Below are 17,077 nucleotides of genomic sequence, written 5' to 3' on the forward strand. Positions count from 1 at the left end.
TAAGCTAGTCAAGTAGTTGCAGTCTGATAAACAAGAATCCAAATAATTTAAATGCTTAAGAATCAATGAAATATTAACAAGACTGTATTAAAACCTTTCAGTCAAAGTCTTTGCACCGGGCAACCATCAAACGGATTATGTACCGGTATGTTGATATTCGACTGCGATGATCCTTAGGTCAAATTTCAGCAAGCGCATGTAGCACGAGTCCTTGATCAAGAGTAGCATAGAAATTCCAATTGGACTACAATGTTAATGTTTGTTTACTTATGACGCTTTACAATTTCCGGTTTGTCACGTAAGTATGTTCTAATAACTACACCAACCTTACATCGCTATTTTATGTTAAATATATATCGATACAGATGTCTTGGTTATATATCAATAGGAAAATACTCAATGAATTAATAAGATAAAGTGAGATAACTTCAATACAGTAGAATATTCTGTTTAAAATCTTGATTTACACCAGATTTACCTAAGACGAATGTTGGATTGTTCCAATATGCAGGAAATGTTATTAAATTTCTATGAATATCAGGTTTAATTTCTTCGAAAATTTAGTGATAAAAAATATACCACCTTAAGAAAAAAGAACAAAACATGCATGGCTTCAAGTACAACTGTCGTACTGTACTGTAGAACTACTATTGACATTGCCTGCCCTTATCTTATCATCTGTCGGAAATTATTCCATCTCCTGGTTTGGATAAGAACAAAATGTTGGTCATCATTTGTCTTGTTTGGATTTGTGCTAATATCTATGACGGTATGTGTTATATTTACCAACTGACGCTGAAGATTATATACGTCAAAGAAAATAATTCTTTTTTATTGGTTAAGACACATGAAAGATTTGTTGGGTGGAGATGGTTTGGTGTGACTTTTTAGGTTTGAAGTCCTATTATTAGATAGCGTCATGTAAGGATGGACTCGTCAATATGCAATATGTTGTGTGTGTATGCTTGGGAGGCTGCGGTATAAAAGTGATATTATTGGAGTGTTTAAGTATAATCTCAATGAAAGTATGCCATCCAATATCTTGGAATTTCCATGAATTAGATTGAGATAGGATTAATTAATTACTTAATTATTTGTAGTAACGGCAGAATGTTCCGACGGCTATGTGAGACACGAGAATTCCTGCTACAGATTGTTCCATAACATGTTCACATGGCCAGAAGCATCAGTAAGTTTCTATACAGCATGACAAAGAAATCATAACAGTAAAACCAAATTACCGTGTGTGGTGCGGTTGTTGTAAAATTGAAATAAATGGTATTCGATTGAAAAATCTAAAAATCATTTATCATTTTCAAAAGTTCAAATAGCCATTGCATAGAGTAAAACACTCTTGCATATGTGAGTGAATATCTTCTAGCCGATGGTTACCGATAGCTAGATTTTACGGTAATTAGTACATATCAATTCTTCAAGTGTAAGCATTGCTCAAAATGTTGACATAAATCCCACTGTTTGCGTTCTGTATAATATTAACAGCCTGGCTTCCGAAATCTGCGTTCACATTTTTTTTTACTTTATCAAAAAGAACCTACTCTTTTTGTTGACGCCGTGACGTATTGCATGGGTAACGATGTTATTGTACAGCCAGCCTCAGGAAAATATGTGTATATTGATAAAGTAGTATTACACCTATATCATATCTTAAAACGATTCATTTTCTGAGCGAACTCCTCCAGACTTATAACCTTCAGTCTCAATCATTCCATTTTATCGCTCATATCATAATTAACTTTTGCTGTTCATACTTGAGCATTTTGCGCTTGGTTTTCCAGGCATTCTGTCGTAGTTACAATACACATCTGGTTTACATAGAAACGGAATCAGAATTTGGATTTCTTAAGGCCAAGGCGGCAGAAATTGGAGGTAAGTCATATTTGGAACACCCTGTGATTTCTACATAGTACCTACCTATCGATATTTATAAGTGATATTTGAATTACATAATATAGACTCTACGTCTTGTGCAAAAAAACAAAGGTAACCTGCATTTCACCGTAGCGTTTTGGTTTTGATTCACCGTAATTTAAAGCTGTATGCTCTATAACGTTCGCTCTTTTTGTCATAATGAAAACTGTTAAAAGTATTATATACATTTTTTCCGTCTGTCTGAGGTTTAAACTTCTGATCTTACCACTTTTGATAAAGTTGCAGCACTTGAAGTATTTTTGATTATAAAAGTAACAATTATTTTTAAAGTTTTTTTCTACACGTGAAAAAAGGCTCGAAATGTGCCGAATCATTCCGAACTCTTCCGAACATCGGCGCAACAATGTGTATGTAACACGAGAGTTGCGAAACCAAGAGAAAATGTCAATGATTTTTCACAAACAAAACATGTGGTCGACCTAATCAGACTGGATCTACAAAGAAAATATTGCTCGCACATTACAATATTTGATTCACACAACATTTTACGGCAATGTGTGAATTGGATCTTTCAAATACTCAATCTATGGACACATACCAGCATGATTTGTTCATATTAGCCAGAAGGAAAACGTGAACAAACACATATGCGCTTAAGCTAGTTACCTGGCTCACCAAGTGCACGTCGTGTCGACGTCAGTCACGTGATATGATTCGGAATCCGGCAAAACCCGAAGTCACTGAACGTGGCGGTGATTGAAGGCGCTTGATTCAAAACCAGGAATATATGATACCTAGAATTTGGCTCTCTTATAGGCCAACATGTGCTTTTTGGAGCTACATTGTAAATTATGAAGTTACATGTCAGTGTTCAAATATCAAATGTTTAAGCGAAGTACATTGTATCTTTACAGTGAAATCAGCATGAAATATAACTTTACAGCAAAAACGAAAAACCGACTCATTCTCTCTCTTTTTTAAAATCGAAGAACACATTATCGGCCCTGTGAATATAATGTAACCGATAAAACGTGAAATCCAGGACCTTACATAAACAAGTATAGCTCCTTGAAGCTCCTCTAACTCTTCATGGTCGTTATATATATTCAAGGATGGTGGACTATGTATGTAATTTTGTGTGTGTATAGTATATGCGTGTGTTGAGAGACTACAGTACATCCGGGCTATGACTCTTTCTAGTAGTGGAACTCTTTCACATTCTATAGTGCTATCTCACTGAAGCATGTCGCCAGAACAGAATACTTGTAAAGAGTATATTGATCCAAAGAGGAAGCTTTAGTTTACACCCTTGATAAACAACGAAGTATTATATACTGTTGATTATAGGTACGGGATTCTGGACTGGAGCGACGGACGCCCTCAATGAAAATGAATGGATCTTTAATGAGACAGGAGAGAGGATGACGTTGACCACAGATTGGGGTCCTAACGAACCTGATCATACCCCTGGCAGAGACTGTCTAGGGCTCGACAAAGCCGGAGGCTACAAGTTGGCAGCATGGGATTGCCGGACCTTCTTGAAGCCTATTTGTGAAACAGAGTACGTGATTCATTTATAATAGCATTGTTCAGCCAGTTCACATATAAAGTATTTGAAAAAATATTGAGAAAATTTTCTATACAAAAACATATTAAAACCACCAACACAAAAATTCCTATTAAGAGACTTAAGTTACACTTTAGTCAATAAACAAAATTATAGTCCACACATTGGAAGGCTTGTCAAATATGGATATTATTATTTTCCGGGATGGCTTTATCATATCTTTAATTTTATTTCCTATTAACATTCATGGTCAATTTCAAATTATTAAATTGTTGGTGAATTTTGATAAGGAAAATATGACCAATTTTTTGTTGTTTATTTTGTAAAGTAATGGTTGTTGCAAAAGTAACGATAATCTTACATATTTTTTTCAGTTTTGAAGATCAAGGGTCATCTATTATTGGTTGACGTGTTTTAATAAAGAAGACTATTGACATTTGATGTTTTATTTCTCATTTCCCGTCTTATATTAAAATAATTTGTTTGTTTGTTGTTGTTTTTGATACATTGAAAGATTTTGCCAACTAAACCATGTACAATAATTATTATGTATATTAACATCCCTCTATGGGCATATTGTTGATAGCTAGTTATACGCGGTTGACTTCACTCTTATTATTCTAAGCGTTATGCAGGAACAGAAACTACCACTTTTATAGACCATGGTGTGCCTCGACCTGGGGACAGAACCTTCCTTACATGGACGGTATCAATGGGTGATCGGGTGGTGTAATGGTTAAGCCACTCGCCTTTCACCTAGCCGGCCGGAGTTCGATCCCCGGCACGGATGTGAAAAGGTCAGGTTTCACATACCCGATGACGTAGGTTTTCCCCAGGCACTCCGGTTTCCTCCCACTCTAACACCCCTCTCGCTTTCATCCAGGCCATCGAAAGTGATTTGTTTAAGTTGTATAACTTGTTAAGCAATCGATGTAAAGTTAATTATTACTATCAAGGGAAAAGTTAGGAAGATGGATGTCAAGAAACAAATATCCCAAATCCAGTCGCCTCTTACGATCAATGTGTAGAATTCCAAGCAATGTTCGGTAGTCCAGTTAAGGGAGGGAACTTTGAAGTATCATTAAATGTATTTGAACAAACGTAAACATTAGTAAAATGGATGAAAATATTAGAAGTGACAGCGAGTGAACTAATGGGACAAATGGAAACAAGAGTTTAACAAAAATAACCATTGCACTCGTATTACGTTGTTTGAAATATATATATATATACTAGTTTTGAAACTACTGAAAAACAATTATCTGCTCTCCAGTTTGCACAACCATTAAAACAACGAGATTAATAGAATTTTACATGGGTCTGTCAAGTGGACAGGGATATCTCAACGCGAGTGAAATATTTTGGCATGTCGACCTGAGGTTTGCCGACGGTTGACGACCGAAATCTCTCACGAGGGTTTGAGATAGCCCTGCCGACCTGACAAATCCATGTTTTTTTTTTCTCTCCCATACCTTAACGGAAAAAATGATAAAAACACCGTTTTGTTTCAACGTCATCACATGGACGTCGCAACACGTCAAAATTCAATGACGTTGTTGAAAAAGGTTGCGGCAGGTATTGATGACGTCACGCCATTGTGTAGCGCTTGTGAACTGTCTTTTCCCTAACCCAGTAAGAGTTTTCAGATTGCGCGCGCTAACCTTTTGAACCTGAAAATAATTATGTGACGTCATGACTCCATGCGGTGTAAATGTGTCGCGCATTATTGATAACGTCATCAATATTGACGTGCAGTCGAGGGAACCATATTATGTCGAGGTGAAAATGCTTGTATTTAGGCTAGTATGAATCATGCACAGCATGCGAAGAGCGAAGCTCTCCTTGTTTATTTTCTTTTCTATTTCAAGTACATTTGTAGAAGACATAATTTAAAAATAAAAGGAGGTACTTTAAAGTAGACCTATATTAGTATATGACATAATGATTGTCAAGCATAATAAAACTTTTAATTTAAACAGAAATCAAAAATTCGGATTTGGACATTGGTTTTCTGTGTCCATGCAGTGTCACAGGCCTGGGGTGCCGCGTATGCGAATCCTAAAATTATTTCGCGCCATTTGTTGACGTGTGTGACGTCATGATGTTTTCTTCGTGCTCACCTTTCGCTTGGTATATATTTTGACTGTATTTCATAGCTTTAAATAAAATAAAAAATAATTACTCCTGTTATACTTGAGAGAGCAGTACCGGAGCAACGCACAACCGGAATAGATTAAACCGGAAGTACGAAAAAACTTTAGCCATCCATGCATGCAGGTCATTGATCTCAATATGCACTTTTGCTTACGTACATGTTACCAGAACAGAGCTTCAATTTTCGACGCGACTCGCTCTTATTATCTCATCTTTATCGTTTGTATATGGGAGAAAACGAATCTTTCCCTACCATGATGGTGTGACAACGAAATCATTACCCTAGGAGTAATTCATGAACATTCAACTTGAGGAGGCTTGTGGTCGTGATTTCGTTGGCATACCCTCTAAGTGAGGAAATATCTTATTAATCTTTTCCCAAGCATCTGCGGGATAACCCGGGCAAGTATGTATTTATATCAAGCACAAACAAGTATCACATGCATCCGGAGGACCCTGGATGAAATAAGGCTGCTAATCATAATCAACAAAGTAAATACTAAGACACTTATTTTCTTTGTAAGTGTATTGTGCATCTGTAATACACAAGCTTTATGTATAAAAAAAAGATCAAATGAAAAAAAAAATATCAAAACTCATTCACAAAGATAGCATTGTATCGAATCCACACCTGCTTATTTCTAAGAAAACGTATAAGAAGAAAAAAGGTCAAATAGGAAGACATGAAATAATATCTTTTGAGTGCAAATCAGCAGATCTACAAGGGGACACCCAGAGATATTCCCAGAGATATTTTATTGATATATCAGACACCAAGACATACTGTAAACTCGAGTGCTCAATTTCGCGATTTGCAGGTACAGTATACCTATTTTTCGCGATAGTGTTATTTTTGCGAAATATATAAACCTTCGACTTTTAGAAAAAAAAATATTTCTTACATAACACAATATTATGCGTAGGGGAAATTTTCGTTTTAAAATAGACTTAATATGATTAGCGTAAATCCACGTTTACGGTACAAATATTGCTGAAGCTTATTGAAGCTTATTACAGCAACATCTTATCTATACTGAAATATAACGTTAGCGTTATTATATCTAACTGTCTCTCGAAATAAATAACTACTTTTACGCTTCCGTAACATATCATAGTTGAGTCACCATAATTTACTAGTCATTGGGGTGAACGAATTATATCGTAGTATTACATAGGATTATAAGGCATTATTGACCGCCCAAATATTATTTATCCCTTATATCTTGTATGTTATTCTATAATCCAGAGGTCAGTCCTTAACATTTCTAGGTCACGACCTTTTTGCAAACTGCACAATCTTTTGTTGTTTGAAATCGGTTAATGCTTTATACAATAAAAAACAAATCAAAAATCGTTTTGCAATCGTCTGGTTTATACAAGGCTCTGACACATATCTACCTACGTCCCAGTTTATAATGAGTAGGCGGCCTCAGCGTCAGGTGCGACAAATTGTTCAGGACTGGGCACAGGTAATCTTTACCAAGATACATTATTAAATTAATTTAAACAAAACTATTTGAAAAAAAAATTACGAAAAAAATGATAACCAATTTGACAGCAGTGAAACATTTATTAAAAACATTTTGTAATAAGATATAAGTCAGCTTAAATCAGTCAATTACGGCTCTTTTCAATTTCGTTGTTACATTTATACAGTAATCATCTAAAAATTTCGTTTTCTTTTATACTTTTCTAATTAATTTTTAATATTGATCATTCATTTAAAATTGGTCGCTCTTGGTTCTGTCATTTTATTTTATTTATTTATTCGACTAATTATATCTAACATTTTTGGATTTATCATAGACTTGGTGATGGAAGTCGTTCGGTCGATATTGTCGTTTGCCATCCTGCTGGCGGCAGTCAGAGGTATGTTTTATTTAATGACTTTTACATTGCCATTATTGAATTATAGATATGCAATCATGGTTTTGTTTATTTGTTTTGTTTGCCTTCAGTCTATATTAATCGTGTTTTCCCTAAATTTAATATCACGGTTTTTCTCTCCTTTTTTGATTATCTTGGTAATTGGGTTTTCCTCAAAACAGATTATATTACATTACGTACCATTAATTAATAAACGCAATATGAAATATTTAAATTTGGGATTTATGCAGCAATTATTATTGCGTGACTCGTTTTAAAGATGTTCCATCGCTGACAAATGGTATTTTTTCTCTATCAAAAACAGGTGCAGACGACTTAGTATTTTCCTTCATATACAAAAGTTACTTATTTTTACTATCATTGAAAAGTGTGAGTTTTTTTAATCGTATTTCCAGATAAAAATATTAATATAATTAATTGCATCCCGAAAAAAATCCGTGGCACTTTGTCCTATAGGGAATGAAGTACTGATTGCGCATGCCCTAAAATCAAAATAAATTATTTCATATCATTTTTGTGTTAATTAGACATATATATATACACGATTAGACACCAATTATTGGTAAAATGGTGAGTATCGTTTATGCTCTGTCAGCGAGCATCCTTAAACATATTAAGACATTTAGTCCTTACACAAGAAAACCTTTCCATGCTAACAGTATTAGATTGCAAGAAATGCATTTCTATAAAATACATCCCTACAATGTTTTATTAAATAGTAAATAATCATTAGTAAATATATCCTCTGGTTAATTCAATTGTATCATTTGTGCTTTAGGGGCACCGGATAATCGAGGTACCGAGTTTATTTTTGGCTTCATGGAAAACGAAGGTACAAGCTACAATCTCGAACTTTTCGTGACTACGTCACGAACGACAACCGTCAACGTACGTCTGACGTCACCACGATACTCTAGACCTTCGATAGACGAGTCATTCACCGTCATAGCTGGAACGGTCAAACAGCTAACGATCAGTAACAGCTTGCGAATGGTCGCTACAGGACTAGCTTCAAAAGGGCTGCTGCTGACGGCTGACGACGAGGTGGTCATTTACGGAGTCAATAAGGAGAGGTACTCGTGCGACGCCTTCCTTGGTCTCCCAACGGATGTTCTAGGGACAGAACACTACGCCATTTGTCAGTACCCACCCACAAGATATACAGAGATCCTTGTTGTCGGCGTCAACGATTCCACGTCCGTCGGTTTACGGCTGGCCGACCATAATGACGTCAGTGTGAAGTATAATGGCGTCACATACCGTAAAAATGACTGGCTGAACCTCACTCTCAATAGGTTTGATACTTTCCAAATACACACCTATGGCGATCTAACCGGTACGTACATCGTCGCAGATAAGATTATTTCGGTGTTCAGTGGAAACAAGAAAACAAAGATTGGTACCGGTGGTTCACAGGATCATTTAGTGGAGCAGCTAACGCCGGTCAGTTCCTGGGGGAAGCGGTTCGCGTTAATTCCTATTGCGAGCAGAACCACTGGAGACTACTACAAGTTTATAGCGTCCGAGACTGACACTGTCATTACAGTGAACGCCCTGGATGGCAATACAGCAAAGAGTGAAACCATCAATCTGGCATCAGGAGGAAAGTTCGTACAAAAGCATTACAGTTCCAACTACTACGCGTATGTCGTGTCGGACAAGCCCATTCTGGTAGCGCAGTACGTCCTCAGCCAGGTCACCGAGGCAGCCGATCCGTCAATGATGATTATTCCTCCAATCGAACAGTTTGCTTCCGATTATACCTTCACAACGCCGAAGTACTCTCTAGGTTCATACACTAATTACTTCATGTTTGTCGTCAAGGAGACTGAAAAGTATGGACTCCGATTGGATGAGCAGGCACTTCCGGCTAACACAGCGTACAAGACCATTCCGGGGACAGATTTAGTCGGAGGGTTTGTGCCCGTTACAGAGGGCTCTCACACGATGAGACACAACTCACCCATCTCCGTATTTGGCGGGTACCTATTCGGAAGGGCTCATGCAGAGTCGTACGCATTCGCTACGGGGATGAGAGTATCACCTATCAACACAGTAAGTATTGATACGTAACTAGTTTGGCTATAGCTATTGCCATATCGTTCAACGACATAAAACCAAACTAGAATTTACGAAAGGAGCGAGGCTCATTAGCTGCCTTGTTTACTTTGTTTACAGACGTTTTGGAGTTAAATTGGGAAGCTTTATGCAGGCAGACCGCATATCAATTGGTCATGCTGTCCCAGGATGCATCACCGATATACTCAAGCATCGGTTACTGGCTCCATTATTGTATTACTTAACGTTGTCTTTTAACGTTGTAGTTTATTATTTACAATTGAATAAGACAGCAAAACATATCTTGATATGCAAAACACACACTGTGCAATAATTATACACACACTCAAACCTTCATTATATAAAATCATGTAGAAGCACTTAATAGAAGACGTTGTTTTGATTCCCATCGGTCATAGTTGGTTCGTCCTTAAATAATCATAGTTATTGACTATTTTCTTCTCCTGACCGACAGGTATGCGTCCCTTCCCAGAGTATTACCGGTGATGGCTTAGATAATGACTGTGACGGCCTTATCGACGAGGAGATATGTACTCCAGATAATAACGCTACAGGTACTAGTATATTCCCTTCAAATTAATGAATCTTAACGTGCATCTCTCTGTCTAAGGAGCGATATTTTATACCTTTTACATGAATGGTTAATACTTCTTAGACGACTACCTATGAATTGTAAACCAACTATCTTTCATGTCTAATAAATTTTGCGAATTCCATTTAAAAGAAAGTTTAGAAGGATATTTTTGCAGATACGTAAAGCCGATTATTTTCAAAAGTCAGAATTTTCGTGATTCGAAAATTAACTGAAAAAATTATCGAAGCAAATGAACGCGATTCGGCTTCTAGGGTACATTTAATTCAATCATATTTTATATCTAGGATCATGATTTCGCGACCATGACCAGCAAAAACCCCGTAAATAACCGCCTACATGGAATTTCAATTGAATGAAGATACCTTCCCATATATCAGGGATTGATATTTATTCGCGCAGATTAATTTTTTGCGAATGCACTTTCATGGCGAAATTTGCGATAGTAAATCGCATTCGAAAATAAGGAGAGTAATTGTAGATGCTGTATAGTTAGAATACATCATTATCATAAATCCACATTGGAGGAAACAATTACATTACTTTTCTGTTACTACCCTCAGTTATATTATTATTATTGTAACATTTATATGAAATTATGTATACATTAATTATAGGGACAATTTATTCTAAGAGTACAATAAGATTTGCACATATATCGGAACCAAACCAGTTCTAATATAAATTAAATTAGTTGGATTTACTGTTATATGCAAGAAAAGCCCACTGTAGTGAAATGTTCAAACTCGTTTACTGTCCGCCATTACACATAGTGGTCGGATGTCTTGTATGCCGAACCCTGGCCCATGCCAGTGTAGTAAAGAATTTTTTGTCAATAAGTACTCAAATCGCTCTTACAGTAGTGTGTTTACCTTATAAGATGCATTTTCTTGTCTAAAAATAATTTCCTTAACTCCTCAGTGGTTATGTATTGCATTTGTTTAACGTGCGTGACTTTGGTTCAGATTTGCAATTTCAACGGTATCAATCAAAATACTTAACAATGTCGTGAAATTTGTCAATATTTCTTGTTATATTTTTCATATGGAATGTAGAACAATAAATTTATGTCATATTTTGCTTTAAAAATATCAATTTTCTTCGGAAACAACCGACAAAAAAATCATTGAACATAATAACAGAACAAAAACACAAAGGTTTCGTATTATTTTAATGAAACAATATCCATTGTGTTCTTCCAAGATGACGACGGTGATGGTTTCTCCGACGAAGACTGTGCAAAGCCGACCCCGAGTAAGTATAGCTTTCATGATATGTACATTGTTAAGTGCATGGCTTTGATTTATTATCGTTCAAGTGTATCACAAATAATTAACATTTCCATTGATTTTATCGGATGTAAATTACTATTTTCGTAAAAATTGTTCTGAATAATATCTATGATACCAGCAGTTAATCAATTACGGCCCTTTGGGATTGTAAAATGTTCATCCATATCAAGAAAAGATATTCAGTTATTGTTACTTTGTACTAGAAATAATAGACGTTAACGCACTAAACAACAACCCCCAAGCGTTTGCTAACATGACACCACAGAAAGTGCAGAGACGTTTCACTCTTACATGGAGACACACCATGAATATGCCGACCTTAAATGTCATTCGCTGCTATTAAGACGTTGAGCCCAATCAATCTCAGTGCCGTCGTTTTTAAAAGTGCTGATGTCCTCTGTGGACTGCAGATGGTGATTGGGTAATTTTATTGTATCCCTTTCCCCGATATTTGACGTTTTGTGACATATAGATTTCCTTGTCCTGATTTTAAGTGCTGATGTTCTCTGTAGACTGAAGATGTGGTATGGTATCCCTTTCCCCGATATTTGACGTTTTGTGACATATAGATCTCCTTGTCCTGGTTTTAAGTGCTGCCCTCTGTTGACAGTTGATGGCGGGTGGAGTGTGTGGGAGTCCTGGGGCAGTTGTTCGTGTGTTGGCCAGACAGCAGCATCAGGGGGTACCCAGAAAAGGATGAGGACTTGTACCAACCCGGTCCCAAAGTACGACGGCAAGCAATGTCCGGGATCTGACCAGGAGGACAACTCGTGTACACCTTACCCCGATTGTTCAGGTACTCATATGACCTTGATGTTCGAAAATAACCCTTTAGCCAGGGAAACTGAACAAATACTTACTTTAAACATTTCTATATTGCAGCCATGTATATATATACATCGTAGTTAACTCAGTTTTGGTCCTTTGAATTATTGAAAAAGTCCAAAAAGGACTAAATAGCTATTGAGTTATTGAGTTGTGTAGAATTGAACATGGAAGCAAAATTCACCAATAATACTAATTTAATACTAAACGGCGAGGCAATGAATGGGCAACAAAGAATGGAAATAATCAAATACTTTTTAAATAATTTATAAGGATAAGAAACTGCAGCTTGAAAATAGACTTTTATCGAAAATTGACTTCATATTCTTCATTCTTTGGCTGCCGAATTAACAAACTTTGAGGCATTTTATAGTGGACGGGTTCTGGAATATCTGGTCTTCCTGGAGTACCTGTTCGCTGACCTGTAATGGCGGATCGTTTTCAAGAACTCGGACTTGTACTGACCCTGCGCCTGTTGGCAATGGCGCCCAGTGTGCCGGAAGTGGCACCGACACCGGACTGTGTAACACTCAAGGATGTCCAGGTATTTGAATTTTGCATCTCAAAATACAGTAAACGGTCTTTCTTTCGCGTTATTAATTTCGCGATTTCAAATTGAATGGAGATTTCTATCAATATAAGTAATGTACTAAATCGCTGAGATCAATCTTCGCGAATTCACTTGGATCGCAAAATTAAATTGCACGCGAAAGAGAGTTGATTTATAGTATGTGTAATAATAATTTTTGGCTAGTTTCATGGACGGAGCGACTGCACATATAAGAGCTAATTTTGTGTTTAATACCAAATGTCTTTAATCCCAGAATATGGAATGTAAACAGTATTTCTATAAACTCTATAAACTGAAACTATTATTATTTTGTTTTCAGTCGACGGTGCATGGACCTCTTGGAGCCAGTTCAGTTCGTGTAGTAACACATGTGGACCTGGGACAGCCAATCGTAATCGTACCTGTACAGCACCAGCCCCTGCAAACGGTGGCATTCCCTGTTCTGGGGACGATACAGAGAGTCAGTCGTGCACTGGACCATGCCGAGGTAAAATAATACTGAATTATCTCTACTCATATTGAGCTAGAATTATATCTGCTGTCCTATTGCATGAAAGGCGACTAAATTTAGGATACTATCTTTTCTCGTTTTCCTAACTGACTTTCATTTTCCTAACGTCTCTCTTGACACTGATTCACTTTTGGCCGTCGGTTGAACATTGCATAATCTAGGTTCTCTCCCCTGGCCGAGACACACCAAAGCCTATAAGAGTGGTAGCATCTACTCCTCCTTAGCGCTCAGCATACAGGGAGTGGGACGACTGGTTCGCTCGATTTCAGTATAATGCAAGCGGGCGGGGTGTATTGATTGGTATCTTTGGCGGCAAGCTTCAGTGATATAGCACCATAAAAAGGACAAGGGTATGAAATCGTTGATACATATTTTTCTTAAAGATTCTCGCTTTATTTAGTTTCTTTTATTTATATTTTTATAATTTACACATTATATGATTTTCTTATTAACTCTGTTGACAATCGGCATAGATTTCAATTTGATTGATTTTGCTGTTTTAGTTGATGGTAACTGGGCATCATGGCTACAGTGGGGTGACTGTACGCAGTCGTGCGGCACGGGTGTCAGGTCAAGGTCACGGACGTGTACCGATCCAGCACCATCCAACAACGGTAGCTTGTGCAGCGGCTCTCCTAGTGAAATAGACACGTGCAACACGGCCGCATGTCCGACAGTGGCGGCCGGAGTGTACCAACAAGTAAGCAAATTGTTATATATACACAATAAAGGTTATGTGATATCACCAGAAAAAATCTCTATTGAGAAATGATATGAGTATATTTTTTTCGTATTTATGTCCATTCGATTGTAACATTTAAATACAATGGAATTGAGTTTCCAACTAATATGAAACAATCTCCCAGCTGAAGTATATTGCCAACATTTCAATTAAGGAAGAAAAGGCGTCCTCATGTGACTCTAGCTGTTAAATTGTTAAAACCAATCAACCAAGCTGGCATATAGATACACACACACACACACACACACACACACCCACACCCACACCCACACACATATTTACATGTTTTCAGAGAGAAAGAGGAAATAAAGGTGGGGGTATATTTATTATTACATGCATTATATAGCAGTATACGTTTGAAATGGTTTCTATTGTTTAGCATAAAATGTGATAAACATGAGGATGCCCTTCCTCCTTGATGAAATGGTTGAAGCCAACATGGACATACCTATCATTTTTGTTCTTGTGTTCGGAAATGAGTACATTTGTTTCGTAGTTGTGACCTCGGAATTCGTTCACCTGTGAATCTTGAACCATGCATTGTATCGATACGTTTGTTTCGTAGTTGTGCCCCCGGAATTGGTTCACCTGTGAATCTGGAACTATGCGTTGTATCGATATGTCACTGAAGTGTGATTGTTCCAATGATTGTGATGACGGAAGTGACGAAACAGTTGGGTACGCCGGATGTGATGCAGCGCTCCAGGCGACATGTCCTAGCTCAGCAAGCGGTGAGTATAGGTCATAACAGCATGCGATGATTTGTTTTAGGTTACGACCCATGGCGAATAATGCATATTAAAAATAAATGCTTTGAATAAATGAGACTTTTCAACTTTGTTTCTTAGAAACTGTGTCAGTTATTTCGGTTTTATTGAAACGATGTTTTTCCTGAAATATGCCAGAAAGTTATTTGTATGGATGCGCAATGCATGCATTTTTGGACATTAAATCTTGTCGACAATTGTCATAATAAATAGTACATTCAATACGTCTTATTAAAATAAATTGTTGAAAACATCTATTTTTGATATAAAAGTAAGTACTTACGTATGGAATTAACAATATTTTGTTTCGCTGCAGCGTGATTTGTGATTCTGTGTTTTAGGTGTCCGTCCGGTGACAATACTGGCGATGATGACCGCTGTTCTATGTCTGTACATTGGATCCTTGTGATGATAATAGAGGCTCTAATGGAATAGACACTGACTGTGATACATATCGTTAATTCTGTTCATACTGCGAATTATTTTTTCCAATCATAACGTATTATACTATCTGGACATATCTCGTTGGTCGTTATGGCATTCTGTTCACAGTTGTTTTGAAGAATTTGTAATGACGATGTATGTTATGTTAATAGTTATTCAATCATTTTATATAAACTTTAATTATTTTTATCGACCGGTAAACAATTAATGCAAGTCACTGTTGAAGGCCCTAGGCCTGGTGTAAGGGGTTTTAGAGTGGGAGGAAATCGGAAAGCCTGGAGAACACATCCATGTGATCGGCAGGTAACCCCTAATGTCTTGACTTCCGTCTGGGGATCGAACCCCGGCCGCCTAGGAGGAAGGCGAGAAGTTTAGCCACTACACCATCCAACAAGCCAATCATTTTATATGTCATTTTAATACGTTGGAAATAAATTCTCATATTAAGAATATTTATCTTCCGTAACTTCACTAGTCATTAATCATACGATCGGTACCAGTACCCTTTGTTTATCATTTTTATCAGCGGATCTCACGACAAAATTTAAGTTCCCGCACTGCGCCACCTGCTGGATCGCCGCAGTTGTACATGTACCCCTTCCATTTACGTAATAAACAGCCAATGAAAAAGGTCGTATTATTGATCTAATGATTGAGAAGGTGGCAGCGTCCTTTGATAAATATGTTTTTGGCACTGATTAATATTGTAAAATACGTATAGGAGAAACACCGAAAACCGTGAAATAGTCAAGATAATGAATTATTCGAGGCCCGTTAGGGCCGAGAACTAATCATTATCTTGACTATTTTACAGTTTGAGGTGTTTCTCATACTGAAAACATGGCACCGAAAGTCACTGGTACTCTCCACTGTTACACTGGGTATTGTTTAACTATTCCACAGCTCCAGGTAAATCCGTACTATTTATTTTAAACATTGAGACCTATTCATGATTCATTTCATTACCTCACTCGGAAAACAAGAATCATGATTTGCATGTTTTTTTTAAAGAACCATTCACATGTACTAAATGGTAATCACACTGAAACATTTACTCATGTTTAGAATTCACAGTTCAAAATGGAGGACCATACATATGTAGCTCTGTATGCAGATTTTGAACACAGAATTGATGATTTCTGGATATAAATTTAAAGTGATTTGGGCAAAAATCTTTTCCAATGAAGCACAGCCCTTAGAGGAAGCTACCGGTAATAAAAATTTACAACAACAATTCTCTGGATTTGTGAAAGTGAATTCTTTTCTGGATTGTGACAGTCGTCCCACTCCCTTTATGCTGAACGCTAAACTGAAAGCTAAATGGGAAGTTTTGCTAAGCGAGACGTTAGGAAGAAGAAATTGCATACGTGTGGAGCCGACCTTTAAATTATCATACATGTAGTTTTTCATAGGACTTTATAAAGTAAACTAATATGTCTATCTAAAATTATCCACACAAACAAAATGCCGAGTCGTAGATCCATAATTTAGACGTGTGTTTACCGTCTGCGATAGTAGAAATGATTGATTGAGACTGTAGCTCAGTTAGCAAAGATGATAAACCAAACGATTTCATTATGAGTACAATGGGAACACTGGTGGTCTGTACTGTTTTTGTTCTTTGGTAGTATGGCTAAAATCGTAAAAAATCAGTATAAATGAGTTTCTCATTGTTATATGTTGACACAATACGAGCACACTGGAATACATAAATCTATGCAACTGTAATACCTTAATATCGTATTGATAAGCGATT

The 17,077-nt window shown here is 36.9% G+C and overlaps 2 protein-coding genes across 2 annotated transcripts; both read left to right on the forward strand.

Annotated features, from left to right (window-relative positions):
• Positions 1 to 657: 657 nt before the first annotated feature.
• LOC138308000 (perlucin-like) lies at positions 658 to 3,945 on the forward strand. Its single transcript, XM_069248958.1, has 5 exons — positions 658 to 769; positions 1,101 to 1,189; positions 1,797 to 1,887; positions 3,238 to 3,451; positions 3,832 to 3,945. Exons 1-5 carry the CDS (start codon positions 721 to 723, stop codon positions 3,863 to 3,865), a joined length of 477 nt encoding a protein of 158 aa, XP_069105059.1. The 5' UTR covers positions 658 to 720; the 3' UTR covers positions 3,866 to 3,945.
• Positions 3,946 to 8,296: 4,351 nt separating this feature from the next.
• Positions 8,297 to 15,832, forward strand: LOC138307583 (uncharacterized). Its single transcript, XM_069248386.1, has 9 exons — positions 8,297 to 9,553; positions 10,032 to 10,131; positions 11,373 to 11,423; positions 12,072 to 12,257; positions 12,660 to 12,830; positions 13,177 to 13,344; positions 13,872 to 14,068; positions 14,676 to 14,841; positions 15,219 to 15,832. Exons 1-9 carry the CDS (start codon positions 8,318 to 8,320, stop codon positions 15,284 to 15,286), a joined length of 2,343 nt encoding a protein of 780 aa, XP_069104487.1. The 5' UTR covers positions 8,297 to 8,317; the 3' UTR covers positions 15,287 to 15,832.
• The last annotated feature ends 1,245 nt before the right edge of the window (positions 15,833 to 17,077 follow it).

This window comes from Argopecten irradians, chromosome 14 (genome assembly GCF_041381155.1).
Source record: "Argopecten irradians isolate NY chromosome 14, Ai_NY, whole genome shotgun sequence".
Classification (NCBI taxonomy): domain Eukaryota; kingdom Metazoa; phylum Mollusca; class Bivalvia; order Pectinida; family Pectinidae; genus Argopecten; species Argopecten irradians.

Bases quoted from the DNA above. Each gene is read 5' to 3' on its own strand.
- LOC138308000 (XM_069248958.1), top strand. From the start codon at position 721: ATGTTGGTCATCATTTGTCTTGTTTGGATTTGTGCTAATATCTATGAC. The intron at 770-1,100 runs GTATGTGTTATA...AATTATTTGTAG, and splicing joins TTGTGCTAATATCTATGACG to TAACGGCAGAATGTTCCGAC. The intron at 3,452-3,831 runs GTACGTGATTCA...TATTTTTTTCAG, and splicing joins AAGCCTATTTGTGAAACAGA to TTTTGAAGATCAAGGGTCAT.
- LOC138307583 (XM_069248386.1), top strand. From the start codon at position 8,318: ATGGAAAACGAAGGTACAAGCTACAATCTCGAACTTTTCGTGACTACG. The intron at 11,424-12,071 runs GTAAGTATAGCT...CTCTGTTGACAG, and splicing joins CTGTGCAAAGCCGACCCCGA to TTGATGGCGGGTGGAGTGTG. The intron at 14,842-15,218 runs GTGAGTATAGGT...TCTGTGTTTTAG, and splicing joins ATGTCCTAGCTCAGCAAGCG to GTGTCCGTCCGGTGACAATA.